At 39.7% G+C, this 15,863-nt stretch overlaps 1 protein-coding gene across 1 annotated transcript in view; it reads left to right on the top strand.

The window, feature by feature from the left end:
- The first annotated feature begins 689 nt into the window (after window positions 1-689).
- Window positions 690-15,863, top strand: part of vta1 (vesicle (multivesicular body) trafficking 1) — an 81,007-nt gene continuing 65,833 nt past the window's right edge. Inside the window, exons 1-2 of the mRNA XM_038294290.1 lie at window positions 690-895; window positions 11,907-12,001. Of these exons, the coding sequence (XP_038150218.1) occupies window positions 805-895; window positions 11,907-12,001 (186 nt within the window). The 5' untranslated portion in view covers window positions 690-804. The remainder of the gene's footprint in view (window positions 896-11,906; window positions 12,002-15,863) is intronic.

Genomic DNA, 15,863 nt, shown 5'->3' on the forward strand with positions numbered 1-15,863 from the left:
AATGCTTATGGCAAAGTTCTATATCCGGAAATCCATTTGATAATTCTGGGTTGCTCTAAATTCTCTGTTACTCCTCCCATGTCTATGGGAACATGCTCTAATGTTTGCAAAACGGGTTATTCTGAGGGAATGGAAATCCTCTACACCTCCATGCTTTAAGAAATGGCTCAATGATATGGAGTCCTGTATCTATCTCGAAGAAATTTGTGTCCTTATGTCCTTGGTTATTTTTTTTTTTCTGATAAAATATCATTACTTTTTTTTTTTTCCCACTGAAAACTTAAACACCCACTGCAACGCCCATTTCTCTATTTCAATAATAATCTCTTGTATTTTCCAAACAGCTCCATCATCAAAAAGTGAACATCCAATTTTTTTTACCTATACCATTAAATTCATAATTGATCATAATTGAGAAAAGTAACAGACTTAAAATACTCCCCTGCGGAGTTCCATTTTCTACTGTATATTTTCCTGGGATCACTTCACCAATTCTAACCAATTCCAATTTCTATTTATTAAAAAGTCTTTAATCTATTAAGATATTTTCCTTTAATACCCAAAATGTTTAATTTAATAATCATCAATATTAAGGAATTAATAATTCCTCAACCCACATCATGTCATATACATAGGGTTAAAAGAACCATCGCTTCTCGCCTTTTCGGTTACGTCATCCGCACTGATTGGCCGTCTGTCGCTCCTATTGGACGGAAAGGCGGAAGCGAGGGAAGCACTGCTAACAACAACACAGACCGTCTCTACATAGTTTGTTGTGTCTTTTGGAGGAGTTTAAGGACCCTCATGGCTTTACCAGCCCAACTCAGAGGCATCCAGCACCACCTGCGGACCGCTCAGGAACATGAGAAACGGGACCCGGTGGTGACCTATTACTGTAAGCACTCTGCTAACGCTAGCTGTTAGCTTCTCGGCTTTGTTTACTTTGAAACAGGGCGGATGCTTTTAAATAAAAATGCTTTTATGACAGAAAGTTGTCATTGATAAACACATTTGAGTTGAGTTAAATAGTTGTATGTTACGGAAAAGTTGTTTTAACTGCTCAAACTGTTGGAGGAGGCTAACGCTTCCTTAGCATCAGCCAGACTCCTGTACGTGGGAGGTTTCTAAAAGTGTTTTTGACCTGAGGTGGAAACCTGATTTCAATTAATTACGTTTAAATGTTAGAATTTCTGTTAGCTTGATCAGGTGTTTGTTTCTCAGCCCTGACAGAATGACGCAGCAGGTTCAAGTACCTGTCCAACAGGTTCAGATTTAGAGTCCACAAAGGATAACAGTCTGAGTCTGCAGGAATGTACCAAAACTTCTGCAGTGGTGCTCAAAGGCTCCACCAAAGCGAAACAATAAAAGCCTCCCTGTGTATGTATGTGCGTCTATAGATTCGGTGAATCACTGAAGTGAACACACCCAGTTTCTTCTCAAGGGAATAACCCCGATCATCATAAATCATTTACAGTGTTTCTGCCTGTTAACATGAAATTTATTCTGCAACATCCATCTGAAAAATCTGTTCTGTAAAAATGTAATGGAGCAAGATGTGATTTCCAGTTAGTTCAGTCTGAAACCCAGTTTGTTTTCTTAAATTCTCACCTTTCATCACTTTCATTGTATCTGATCAAAGAGCTGAGCTTTCCTCACAGCCTTTTCCTGATATAATTACCATTAGGTGTGGGGAAAAAAGTTGTTTTGCGATATATCGTGATGTTTGGCTACCCGATATAATATCGATTTTAAAAGCAAAACATTTTACATAAAAAAATGAGGTAAAACGGGCTACCTCTGACCGCCATTGCTGTATGAAGCACCATGGAGTCCTTTACCTGTCAGGCACAGCACCATGTCTGTAGTTGAGGCAGTCGAAATAGAACACATGGACTGAATACAACCCCAAACAACATGGATACCAAAATAACTTACTGATCAATATCTTCTGATGAACATATACAGCACTTGCTGTTTTATCGATACATGTTATTTTGATAGTTGGGGAAAACTATCCTAATATATAGTGATATTGCAATATCGTGATAATATTTTACCAATTATTTGTGACATGTATCGTATCACAACACCAAGTCAAAACTCACCCCTAATTGTCATATAAATATACTATAACTTGCAGAGCGTTAATGATTTAAATGGTTTTCGTTTGACGTTTTCAATCAGAGGAAGTTTATAAAATATCCACAACTTTTTACAGTGATGGCTTTAACTGAAGGAAAAGTATGGGAACACTGACATCCATCCATCCATTTTCCGTCATGCTAATCTCAGGGACACTAGGGGTGAAACGGTTCACAAAATCCACAGTTCGGTTCACGGTTTCGTGGTCATGGTTTTCGGTTCGGTATATGTTTATTGTTAGCCTGACATGTTGGTCACGTTGCTGTTAGCATAAACAAAACGTGTTGCACAATGCTTGCACACTGTTGCACTTTTATCCACAACTTTCTTTCCACCATCATCGTAGCTCACTCTAAATGCAAAGTGGTCCCATACAGCAGACCTATAAAGTGCTGCTGGCGCGTCTTCCAACTTCTGTTCTTTCCCACTCGCCATACCCACACAATTCTCCACAACACCTGATTTTTTTCCCTGCTACACCCGGCTACGCTGCTTTGCTTCTTCTTCTTCTTGTTTACTACTGGTGGTCGCAGTACCGTCACCTTCTGCTCTGGAGTGTAAACGCTTCGTCATGAGAAAAAGGAGCAGCGCATGAACCGAACGCAACACATGCGAATCGAACCGAACAGTTCGGACGGTTTTCATAAACCGTTCCACCCCTAATAAATATATACAGGTGCTGGTCATAAAATTAGAATATCATGAAAAAGTAGATTGATTTCAGTAATTCCATTTAAAAAGTGAAACTTGTATATTATATTCATACATTACATACAAACTCATATATTTCAGATGTTTATTTTGTTTAATTTTGATGATTACAAATGACAACAAATGAAAATCTCAAATTCATCATATCAGAAAATTAGAATATTACTGAAGACCAATAAAAACAAAGGATTTATAGAAATGTTGGCCAACTGAAAAGTATGAACATGAAAAGTATGAGCATGTACAGCACTCAGTATTTAGTTGGGCCTCCTTTGGCCTGTATTACTGCAGCAATGCGGCGTGGCATGGAGTCGATCAGTCTGTGGCACTGCTCAGGTGTTATGATAGCCCAGGTTGCTCTAATAGTGGCTTTTAGCTCTTCTGAATTGTGGGTCTGGTGTATTGCATCTTCTTCTTCACAATACCCCATAGATTTTCTATGGGGTTAAGGTCAGGAGAGTTTGCTGGCCAATTAAGAACAGGGATACCATGGTCCTTCAACCAGGTACTGGTAGCTTTGGCACTGTGTGCAGGTGCCAAGTCCTGTTGGAAAATGAAATCTGCATCTCCAAAAAGTTGGTCAGCTGCAGGAAGCATGAAGTGCTCTAAAACTTCCTGGTATGTGGCTGCGTTGACCCTGGACCTCATAAAACACAATGGACCAACACCAGCAGATGACATGGCACCCCAAACCATCACTGACTGTGGAAACTTTACACTGGACTTCAAGCAACGTGGATGAAGTGCCTCTCTTCTTTTCCTCCAGACTCTGGGACCTTGATTTCCAAAGGAAATGCAAAATTTACTTTCATCAGAGAACATGACTTTGGACCACTCACCAGCAGTCCAGTCCTGATTCTCTTTAGCCCAGGCAAGACGCTTCTGACGCTGTCTGTGGTTCAAGAGTGGCTTGACACAAGGAATGCGACAGCAGAAACCCATGTCTTTCATACGTCTGTGTGTGGTGGTTCTTGAAGCACTCGCTCCAGCTGCAGTCCACTCTTTGTGAATCTCCCCCACATTTTTGAAGGGGTTTTGTTTCACAATCCTCTCCAGGGTGCGGTTATCTCTCTTGCTTGTACACTTTTTTCGACCACATCTTTTCCTTCCCTTCGCCTCTCTATTAATGTGCTTGGACACTGAGCTCTGTGAACAGCCAGCCTCTTTAGCGATGACCTTTTGTGTCTTGCCCTCCTTGTGCAAGGTGTCGATGGTCGTCTTTTGGACAACTGTCAAGTCAGCAGTCTTCCCCATGATTGTGTAGCCTATAGAACTAGACTGAAAGACCATTTAAAGGCTTTTGCAGGTGGTTTGAGTTAATTAGCTGATTAGAGTGTGGCACCAGGGGCCATCAATTTTGAACCTTTTCACAATATTCTAATTTTCTGATATGATGAATTTGAGATTTTCATTTGTTGTCATTTGTAATCATCAAAATTAAACAAAATAAACATCTGAAATATATGAGTTTGTATGTAATGTATGAATATAATATACAAGTTTCACTTTTTAAATGGAATTACTGAAATCAATCTACTTTTTCATGATATTCTAATTTTATGACCAGCACCTGTATATATATATATAAGGGATGGAACGGTTCACAAAATCCACGGTTCGGTTCGATTCACGGTTTCTGGTCACGGTTTTCGGTTCGGTTCGATACATGTTGATTGTTACACCGAAATCCCATAAAAATTTATGGAATTGATGAAAAAATCCCCCCAAAAATAATGGATTCTAATTATTTTAAATGATCCGCGGAAACCCTGGATCATTTCCGTATGTTTTGCTGCTTTGAATTTAATCATCTCGCGCATGCTCTCTACCATCTCCAAGGGACTCAGAGCGGAGGGGACGAAGCCACAGTGGGGGCTGTAGGCTTTGCTTTGAGCAGCCGGTCTGGAGCGCAGCGGAGCGCTGACGGAGTATGAGGGATTTTGGGGTTAGCATGACATGTTGGTCATGTTGCTGTTAGCATAAACAAAATGTGTTGCACAATGCTTGCACACTGTTTTTATCCACAACTTTCTTTCCGCCGTCAATCTAAATGCAAAGTGGTCCCATACAGCAGACCCACTCGCCATACCCACACAATTCTCCACAACAACTGATTTCTTTCTGCTACACCCGGCTACGCTGCTTCGCTTCTTCTTCTTCTTGTTTACTACTGGTGGTTGGCTTTGGTCGCAGTACCGCCACCTTCTGCTCTGGAGTTTAAACGCTTTGCCTATGAGAAAAAGGAGCAGCGCATGAACCGAACGCAACACACGCGAACCGAACCGAGACAGTCGAACCGAACGGTTCTGACGGTTTTCATAAATCGTCCCATCCCTAATATATATTATAATACATTAAAACGCATTAAATTAGAGTTACTCATTTCTGTATAAACCCTGTAGTCTCTGACTGACTTAAAACACTATATTTCTGAATCAGAAATGTTAAAATTGACTTTATCTGCGATAAAACCTAGTGAAAGTATGAAATCAGTGAAATAATTCTTAAGTATTTTAATTTTATTGATATCTTAACACTATCATATTGACTGAAATAAATGTGTTATGATAGAAGTTGTGACCATGGTTTTAATTTAGTGCATAATAATAGCTGAAAAACAGTTTGTGGATGAAGTCAGAGCTCCACATGGTTTCCTCCTGACCTTTAAGATCTCATTGGTCTGGATCATGGAGCCGTCTGTAGCTCTATAGTGGACCAGTGATGGAGGCGGGCCACTGGAGGTCAGCAGCACCATGTGTTTGGGCCTCTGGCCTCGCTGGGACTCCTCATACCTTCATCATCTTTAGACTCTAAAGTCTAAATCAGCTGATCTGAACCAGCCATGTTCTGACATATTTAACATTGTTTGTCTTTTAAATATCCTGCATTTAATCTCTAAACCAAGTCACTGCAGAAAATTTGAGAACCTTGTGAGAATAAACTTCAGACAGTTTCTGTTCTTCCCTTTGGTTCAGAAATGATGTTTTTAAGGCTCTTCCTGCACGTTTTACATAAAAGTGAACCTTTAAATACGTTTATTGCTTCCAGTTGAACTTCATTCATTGGAAGATAGAGCTCTAATTTTGCAAATGTTTTAAAACCTCCAATATTTTCCCTCTATCCGTTTGCTGCTGTGTCTCTCTGCATGGTCTTCGTATCGTCCCTTTGTCCGGCGCCTTTAATCAGCCGGTCAGCAGTTAGATCATCCGGCTGATGCTCGGCCTCAGAGCGGTCGGATCGCTTTCTGCAGCAGTCAGAACCATGATTCCTTCAGCTGTAATGGTTCTGCAGAACCCCCCCTCCCCCTGTTGCCCCACCATTTGGCTGCTTTACAAACGTCGTTTCACGCTAATTGGATCGCACGCATTGTTAATGACTCCAGCTCATCTTTTCACCTCACTTCTATAAAACTGCTGCTGCCATCTGAGAACAATGATGGTTTATGAGCTTTAGATTGTCGGATTTCTGCTCATCTTCTGGGTTTGGCAGCAATCTTTACAATGTTTTCCTGCTTAAACAGCTGCAGTCCAAATATTAGCCCCATTTAGATTGACTGTGTGCTTAGGGAAGCATCTGGGGGCGCTCTGTGTTTATAAATGCAGGCCAGAAAGCTCTCATCAATGTCCAATAAATCTCAAACCTAAAGGCAAACCTGGACTTAGATGAAGTTGATCTGCTTCATCATTTTCGCCTTTAGAAGCGGCTTCCAATGCAGCCTGGAAAACTCTGGAGGATCCTTGAGCAGTTTTCAAGGTTTGGAGTCAATTTCATTCCATTGTTGTTGGACGAAAATATTTTTTATTTTTTTATTTTTTATTTTTTTTTTAAGAGGTTTTGAGAGGAATTTTGCTCCATTCTCCATTTAAAAAAAAATCTTATTTTTTCAGCTGGAATTTTATAGATTTTATCCTCTTCACATCTGGGGGCGGGCTTTCTTCTGGAGTGACAAGCAAAGGCGCATTTCTATTGGTCTGACTGAGCGTTAGCGGCAACGTTATAGAAAGTAAACCTTTCTTTTGGGGCTTGAAGGAGAGAGAATGTGATCTTTGAAGCTTAATTTGAAATAAATACAATAAATAAAAGTAAATCTGAAAAATAGTCAATTTTAGAAATATAAGATCTGTAGTTTGATTCATTTTTTTAAAAAAAATCTAGAATAACAGAATGAAAAATCTAAAAAAAAAGTGAATTTTCTGACAAAATCTTTTTTTTTTTTTTTTTTAAGAGGTTTTGAGAGGAATTTTGCTCCATTCTCCATTTTTCTAAAAGAAAATATATTTCCAAATTTTTATTATTTTAAGATTGAATTTTACATACACTCACCGGCCACTTTATTAGGTACCCCATGCTAGTAACGGGTTGGACCCCCTTTTGCCTTCAGAACTGCCTCAATTCTTGGTGGCATAGATTCAACAAGGTGCTGGAAGCATTCCTCAGGGAGTTTGGTCCATATTGACATGATGGCATCACACAGTTGCCGCAGATTTGTCGGCTGCACATCCATGATGCGAATCTCCCGTTCCACCACATCCCAAAGATGCTCTATTGGATTGAGATCTGGTGACTGTGGAGGCCATTTGAGTACAGTGAACTCATTGTCATGTTCAAGAAACCAGTCTGAGATGATTCCAGCTTTATGACATGGCGCATTATCCTGCTGAAAGTAGCCATCAGAAGTTGGGTACATTGTGGTCATAAAGGGATGGACATGGTCAGCAACAATACTCAGGTAGGCTGTGGCGTTGCAACGATGCTCAATTGGTACCAAGGGGCCCAAAGAGTGCCAAGAAAATATTCCCCACACCATGACACCACCACCACCAGCCTGAACCGTTGATACAAGGCAGGATGGATCCATGCTTTCATGTTGTAGACGCCAAATACTGACCCTACCATCCGAATGTCGCAGCAGAAATCGAGACTCATCAGACCAGGCAACGTTTTTCCAATCTTCTATTGTCCAATTTCCATGAGCTTGTGCAAATTGTAGCCTCAGTTTCCTGTTCTTAGCTGAAAGGAGTGGCACCCGGTGTGGTCTTCTGCTGCTGTAGCCCATCTGCCTCAAAGTTCGACGTACTGTGCGTTCAGAGATGCTCTTCTGCCCAACTTGGTTGTAACGGGTGGTTATTTGAGTCACTGTTGCCCTTCTATCAGCTCGAACCAGTCTGGTCATTCTCCTCTGACCTCTGGCATCAACAAGGCATTTCCACCCACAGAACTGCCGCTCACTGGATGTTTTTTCTTTTTCGGACCATTCTCTGTAAACCCTAGAGATGGTTGTGTCTGAAAATCCCAGTAGATCAGCAGTTTCTGAAATACTCAGACCAGCCCTTCTGGAACCAACAATCATGCCACGTTCAAAGTCACTCAAATCACCTTTCTTCCCCATACTGATGCTCGGTTTGAACTGCAGGAGATTGTCTTGACCATGTCTACATGCCTAAATGCACTGAGTTGCCGCCATGTGATTGGCTGCTTAGAAATTAAGTGTTAACGAGCAGTTGGACAGGTGTACCTAATAAAGTGGCCGGTGAGTGTATTTTATCCTCTTCACATCTGGGGGCGGGCTTTCTTCTAGAGTGACAAGCAAAGGCGCATTTCTATTGGTCTGAATGGGCGTTAGCGGCAACGTTATAGGAAGCAGGTGTTTCTTTTGGGGCTTGAAGGGGAGAGAATGTGATCTTTGAAGCTTAATTTGAAACAAATAAAATTCATAAAAGTAAATCTATAAAATAGTCAATTTTAGAAATATAAGATCTGTAGTTTGATTAAAAAATTATTTGAAAAACTAGAATAAAAGAATGAAAAATCTAAAAAAAAAAGTAAATTTTCTGACAAAATCTTTTTTTTGTTTATGGAGTTTTTCAAAGTTTTATTTTTTGATTTTCTTTATTTGTAAATTTCATTTACCTATCATTCTTAATGAAGAAAAATCAGTCTATTTGGGGAACAAAAAGTAATAATTGTGTCACCCGTCCCACCTTCCAGATCCTCCATCTTTTAATCCGTCCGTCTGTCCCTCCTTACATCCATCTTTTTAACTGCCTTCCTGTTTTTAATCATCCGTCCTTTTAGTTATCTCCTTCCGTTCCTTTTGTCCTTCTCACTCCACTTTTTCATTTATCCATCTGTCCCTCCCTTTATATGTTTTTTTAGGCTTCTGTTTATTGTTCTATCTATATTTTTATCCATCTGTCATCCATTTTTTTTTCCAAATATCTTTTAATCCTTCTGTTTCTCCACCTGTTTATTCGTTTCTATTCATACTTTAGAGAGAGCTTGTAAAATAAAGCCCGGAAAACCTGGAGTTTAAACCTTTTAAATTCATCTGAAGGAGGCTGAAGCTGATGGACATTAGAATGTGAGACATTGATGTTTGCCGGAGCTGAAATCGGCTGAAACCCCCCCCCCCCCGGTCTGCAAAGCGTCTCCTCGCTCTCCTTCCTGCCTTTGCTTTAATGTTGAAGGCTGATTCTGTCCAGCTTCTGCAGAGTGTTGCATCTTACGCCTGCAGAGTGGAAAGGAAAGTTTTATCATTTCCAACAAGTTATCTGAACATCTTCCTTTTTTCTCCATGCTGGAATCAACAGGACAGGAAATGATGTTGAGACGTCATCTCAGTGGGAAGCAGCCTTAGAGGTGATGTAAGCATCATCTAAGCGTCAGGAAGACCAAATATTACCTCGATTTTAACTGAAGATGTCTTCCATATGTGGGTAAAGTCTGTTTCCCTCTATGTCTGAGCGCGGGTTAAAGAAACGTTTCTGTAACACCAGCAACCTGCATGAGTGCTGACCAGCAGAGGGCCTTAGAATGGCAGGAATGGGAGGAATGGTCAGGGTGGGAGGCCTGGGGGACAGGGGACACCTTTGTTTCTCTGTGGCTCTCTGCGCTCCGAGGCAGCATCCATGTGGCGTCTCTGGAAGCACTGAGCTGCTGCAGTCTTGGCCGTGCGACAGAGACTGCTCACCATTCTCTCTCTGTGAAACGGGACTTTGTTCTGCCGGTTGCTGTGCAGGATGGTGACGCCTCTGAAACGCTGTAAACAAACGGTGTGGATTGCAACAAGATGTCCCAACAGAGCAAAGCCGCATCGTGTTGCTTCAGATGCGTGAAGCTTGTGGTCGGAAAATTAGTTTCTCTTATTTCATGAATTAATTTATCCTTTTTACTCGCCCTAAAAGTTTTCACTCAGCCTGTTTGACCTCAAGGCCACACAATGCCCCTGCATGAAGCTGACTGTAGACAAGACATACCTTAACAAATCAGATTCTTTCTCAAGGTTTATTCATAAGAAGTTACTGTTTAACCAAAATGTCTGTAATTTGTTTTGCTCTGACAACTTTCCATTATTGCAACTAAGGGGGAACAAATGCTGCCCAGGCAGAACAGGGCTGATTACAGTACAGGACTGTATGATTAACCGTTCTGTCTTTGCAAAGATATGAAAATAAAATGCCGACTGATTAAAATCCATCAATCTCCGTTTATTTAACTGGGGTGAATAGTTGAATACTTTTTTTACACTACAAGCTGCATCAGTTCAATGACCTGCAGAAAGATAAACCTCTGATCATCCGTAGGTGGCAGGAGGATTTATAGCGGTGGTGTTAGCCAGACTTCAGGAAATAAGTGTTGGAGAAAGAAAGATTGTGGCTTTTTCATTAAAAAAGTTTAAAACATTTCTAAAAGTATTTTCTACGGAAGAGGATTAGGGCCACTGGAAAAAAAAAAAAAAGTTAACTGATTTTTTTTTTTTTTTATTTCAGTATAGCATGGGAAAAAAGTCAGAACTCTGACTTTTTACTCAGAATTCTGACTTTTTTCTCAGAATTCTGACTTTTTTTATTGTCAGAATTCAGTCAGAATTCTGAGAAAAAAGTCAGTTTTTTCCCATGTTAAACTGAAATAAAATGTAAAAATCAGTTAACTTTTTTTTTTCAGTGGCCCTAATCCTCTTCCATAATTTTCAGTACTGAATGTTTGACTTTTTTTTTATATAAAGACGTTCTTATGGCGTAAAAAAAATACTATAATTTCTACAAAATTAATTGGTGCATTTTAAAAAGTGGAAATAGTATAAAATTAAGGAAAGTCCCGTTTTTAAAATGTGTTTGGTTTTGGAAAAAGAAGTGACATTATGTTACGAAAAGGTATTTAGTTTTAGAGTGAAAAAGATAAATCAGATTAAGAGAATAAAAGCCCACAGAAAACCATAAAAAAAATTTGAAGTTACTTTGATATGATTTTCTAACAGAAAGACTTCTTCTAAAGGGAAGACGACATCTTTAGAAATTTGATCTTGTAAGATTCATTGAATTTTAGAAGATTTTTTATTTATTTATTTTTTGCCTGAAATGAATAAAAATTGTTTTGCAAATAAAGAAAACCTGAAAGGTTTCCGTATAAAGCATGATTCCCATAAAACATGATTTATAAAAAGAAATAAAACAAGGATTCCACAGCAAAACATGTTTGTGGTTTTAGGAAACTTAATTGCTTTGGAACATGACTGTAAATTTCTCCAAATATTTTTTAAAAACACAATAATATAAAAACATAATACAAAAACTCTTTGGATATTCTGAAAATTTAAAATGCTGTCAAACATAATTGATTTGATTTTAAAAAACAAACAATATAGTTCCCTTGGTAGATAAAAGTCATTGAATGTAATCTGTTAAATAGATAAAAATTTAAAGTTTCTTAAAAAAAATTTTTTGTATAATGAAAACTAGGTGGTAGTCTGAAATAAATAATTGGACTTTTAAAATGTTTTTGGTTAAAAACCCCAAATTTTGCTTAAAAAATGACTAGAAATAGTATAAAGAGTAAAAGCTGTGCAAGACAAACAGACTAAATGTAGCTGTGCTCCTTGATGTGACAAAGTACGGTAAGTAAAACTCCTGCAAATATGGAATAAATTGTCCTGAATTATACATTTTCACTGAGGGTGTGTGTTTTTTTTATTTTTTTTTGGGGGGGGGGTTGGGTCAGGAGGAGATGAAGGAATCAGCAGGAAGTTCAAAACTCCACCATCCTTCCTCTTACAGGTCGGCTCTACGCCATGCAGACGGGCATGAAGCTGGACAGCAAAACTCCAGAATGCAGGAAGTTCCTTGTGAAGCTCATGGACCAGCTGGAGACGGTGAGTCCTCCTCCTCCTCTTCCTCCTCTTCTCTTTATGGAACCCCATCAAGGCTGTCAGATGAAGATGGCCGGCTAAAGTGCAGCTAATTCCTGTCATTTCCTGCACTTAAGTTGAGGATCAGAGCAGCATGTTGGGATCCAGGTTATTTTCCTCTGCAGGAGGCAGTGGAGTAAACTCAGGCTCTTCCCTCTCAAGAATATCCTGTTATACTGAAACATGCAGCCTGCCGTAGGAACGTTTTCTTCTTATTTGGTACAATCATCATCCTTCATATACTGGATACCTATTCTATACTGTGTGTTCTGCCTTTTTCGGATTATTTTTAATGTCCGGTAGCTGTTAGCATTAATAAGCATCCCTGCTTACAACACAATTATTACCGAGTTCATAATCCTGCTTCTTATTGCTAAGATTTCTATCTGTTATGCATTCTATTGCTGCCGTTTTCAGTACAGCATCATTAAATCATGTTTAGTATATGTTGCCATCATCTTAATTCCAAAAAAAGTTTGAAGACCTTTCGCTTCCCATCCAGGAAGTCTTTTCAATTCAAAATGTCAGAAATTGAAATTGCAAATTGAACAGGACGAACTGCCCCTTAGGAATGGGGTTCATTTGGGTTTCTTTGTTAGCCTCAGAGGCAAAAGTGGCTTTTGCTAACAAGGAAACCAAATGACTGCCCATTTGTAATGGTTGGACCCATTCGTTTGGTTTAATTTGCGTGTTTTCTAAGCCAAAACAAGGCTTTGTTTTTGTTCCACTCTATTACCCCATTTACACTACCCCTGAAAAACTGTGCCGAGACCGGTCTGAGCTCAGTAACTGAGATAACTTATGGTGTGTAAATGGAAAGCAAACTGAACTGAACCGAGCTAGACACAACCGAACCGAGCTAACTGCAGACCAGTTCCAGAGGTGGGCTCGGCTCGGATTTTCCCTGGCTCAGTTCTCTGGTAACAAGAGCGCATGAGCAGAACGTGTCATCTCTGTCTGGCTGCACATCGTGATTCACACTCCATTCCAGTAGGTGGCAGTAATGCCCCTCTAGAAACAGAAGAAGAACAACTTCTTCTTCAACTATAAACAACAATCGGAATCTTCTCCACGCAGCATTTTAAACAATAACACCGAAGTACAGCAATAATAATCAAGCATAACTTTCTGAATGTGCCGGGCGCCGCCATTTTGATTTTGATTCCCTCCTTCTTCGTCTTCTTCTTCTTGTGTTTTATGGCGGTTGGCAAACAACTTTTGGTGCATTACCGCCACCAACTGCCTGATTTCCTCCTTCAGTACTGGCAGTAATACCGTAGATCGTCACTAGGAGGCAAGGAGTCGAGATAGCGTGATGCGTAAACGGTCTTCAGAACCGAGCTCGGCCTGGTTAACTGATCCCAGCTCGGACCGGTCTCGGCATGGATCGATTTATCAAGGGTAGTGTAAATGGGGCTTATGAATCTTCGATCTCAACACTATGATTGGCTGAACGTTGCCACATGATGTAAAACATTGTGGTTGCCCAGACAACGATAATGATCAATGAAGGTTTACCTGATCGATTACAAAACTGAAAAAAAATCTGTTTATTGTTAACTAAGTAAATGCGAAACCATGGTATAAAGGGGGAGAGTTGGGTAGCCCTGTGGCTAGCTGTGCTCAGTAGCTAACCGGTTAGCCTTTTTTTAGCTCGGCCAGTTAGCCATATTAAAGTACACTACTTTTAAATTTGTGTCAACAACAACCGTTCGTTTTCTACAAGAAAACTGTTTTCTTGGTCTAAAATCTCTACGTAAATATTTTTTTTTTTTAAGATGTCCCCTTTGTCTTCTTCTGCCCTCAGATCTGAATAAAAAGAATAAAAATAAGCCACCTTGTTAAATAGCAGAGCTTGATCTTAGAACGCAGTACTTGCCTTGAAGGCTGACTATGATTGTTTTGTACTTTTAGCTACTTTAGATCGCCAATGAAATGTAAAATTATAGCAAATATAGGGAATAATATGTTGAGACTCCAAAAGAGATTTGATTCTTAGGAAACAGTTGCAATACAGTTTGTCGGAGTGGAGTTGCCATATGTTGATGTCATAAAAAGGGGCGTGGCCCAGAGCAAATCTGACCACCCGAGTAGATCTGGTACGCACACTGTCCGATGGTCAGAGTGTTCGTGGATCAGAGCATCGTCGTACCGGATCAATCTGATGGTTTGCATACTAGGGGAAGATATGAAGCTCGCCTTCAATTATGAAGAAAGGGTGAAAATAATGAGAATTTAGAAAACAAAAAGGAGAGAGTTGTCCAGAAGAGAAGATTAAATATTCTTTTATTATGTACAAAACGATAAAAAAGGTCTTAAGCACCTCCAACCTGATGATGTTTCACATTTATGCAGCCTAGTGGTGTTTTTTCTTTCTTTTTTTGTTTTTTTTGTTAAACTTTGAAATATAACCCTAAAAGCATGCTTATGGCAATCCCATCTGTTTACACCTAAGTTGAGTTTTTATTGTGCAGCAAAGACCATGTATAATTCAAACACCTTTAAACGTCAGTGTCAATGAAACACTTTTCATGTTATGACTTTCTGTTGCTACAACTTTTGGACAGTCTTTAAACAGTTGAAGCCTGAGGGAAATCTGGTCTACCTAGAGTTAGAGGAAAGAAGAAGTGATGCAGGACTCTCCTTGTTAATCACTCTGAGCCAATTAAAGCACATCCAGTTCACCCTGGAGGCAGCTTTTACAGAAGCCCTGGAATCTTAATAACGTCACAGTTTGGATGTGTGTGCAGAAACACATCCGCCGCTTTGATGCTCGCATGCGGAACGCCTGTGTTTGAATTCATTAATTCTACTGTTGTTCTAAACTATCTGGGATGGTCTAAAATTTCCCAATACATCATTCAATTATAACCACTCCATCAAAACATTATCAATATAAACATCTCTGTTGAATGGAAGAGTCAGATTCACACGAAGCAGAAGCAGCAGCTAGTTTACATGCAAAGTCAATAGTTGATGCGCATCAAGTTGCAGTAAAAAGGTCCTGCAGCGCGTTTAGGGCAGCAGGAGCAGCGTGTCTGAGCATCTGACATGCACTTCAGTAGCAGCAGCTGCTTGAGTTGGAAAAATTTAACTTGCTGCTCGAAGCACCACATCAACCAATCAGAAGAGCTGGTCTGGGAGCTGGCAGGGAGTCAGACACAGCGCTGCTGATGTAGAGCGCTATGATGACTCCTCTGAAACAGTTTATTAATGCTTAAATTACCTTAAAATGTCTAAATCTGCCGGCAGAATATGTTCGCTTTTATTATTCTGGTGCCTGCAGTTTGGATTACATACGTGGAAAAATGCTAACATCTACTCCCAGCTGCCACCTACAGTAGCGGAAAACCGCGAAGCTGCGGCCAGGCCAGAGGCTGCTGTTGAACGGGATTCCCAGTGACGGAGAACCGCCGATGTCTGAGCGGCTCCGACTTAGAAATGATTACAGGTGCTGGTCATAAAATTTGAATATCATGAAAAAGTAGATTGATTTCAGTAATTCCATTTAAAAAGTGAAACTTGTATATTATATTCATACATTACATACAAACTCATATATTTCAGATGTTTATTTTGTTTAATTTTGATGATTACAAATGACAACAAATGAAAATCTCAAATTCATCATATCAGAAAATTAGAATATTGTGAAAAGGTTCAAAATTGATGGCCCCTGGTGCCACACTCTAATCAGCTAATTAACTCAAACCACCTGCAAAAGCCTTTAAATGGTCTTTCAGTCTAGTTCTATAGGCTACACAATCATGGGGAAGACTGCTGACTTGACAGTTGTCCAAAAGACGACCATCGACACCTTGCACAA

Source organism: Cyprinodon tularosa, unplaced genomic scaffold (assembly GCF_016077235.1).
Source record: "Cyprinodon tularosa strain WSP-4 unplaced genomic scaffold, ASM1607723v1 ctg338, whole genome shotgun sequence".
Taxonomy (NCBI): domain Eukaryota; kingdom Metazoa; phylum Chordata; class Actinopteri; order Cyprinodontiformes; family Cyprinodontidae; genus Cyprinodon; species Cyprinodon tularosa.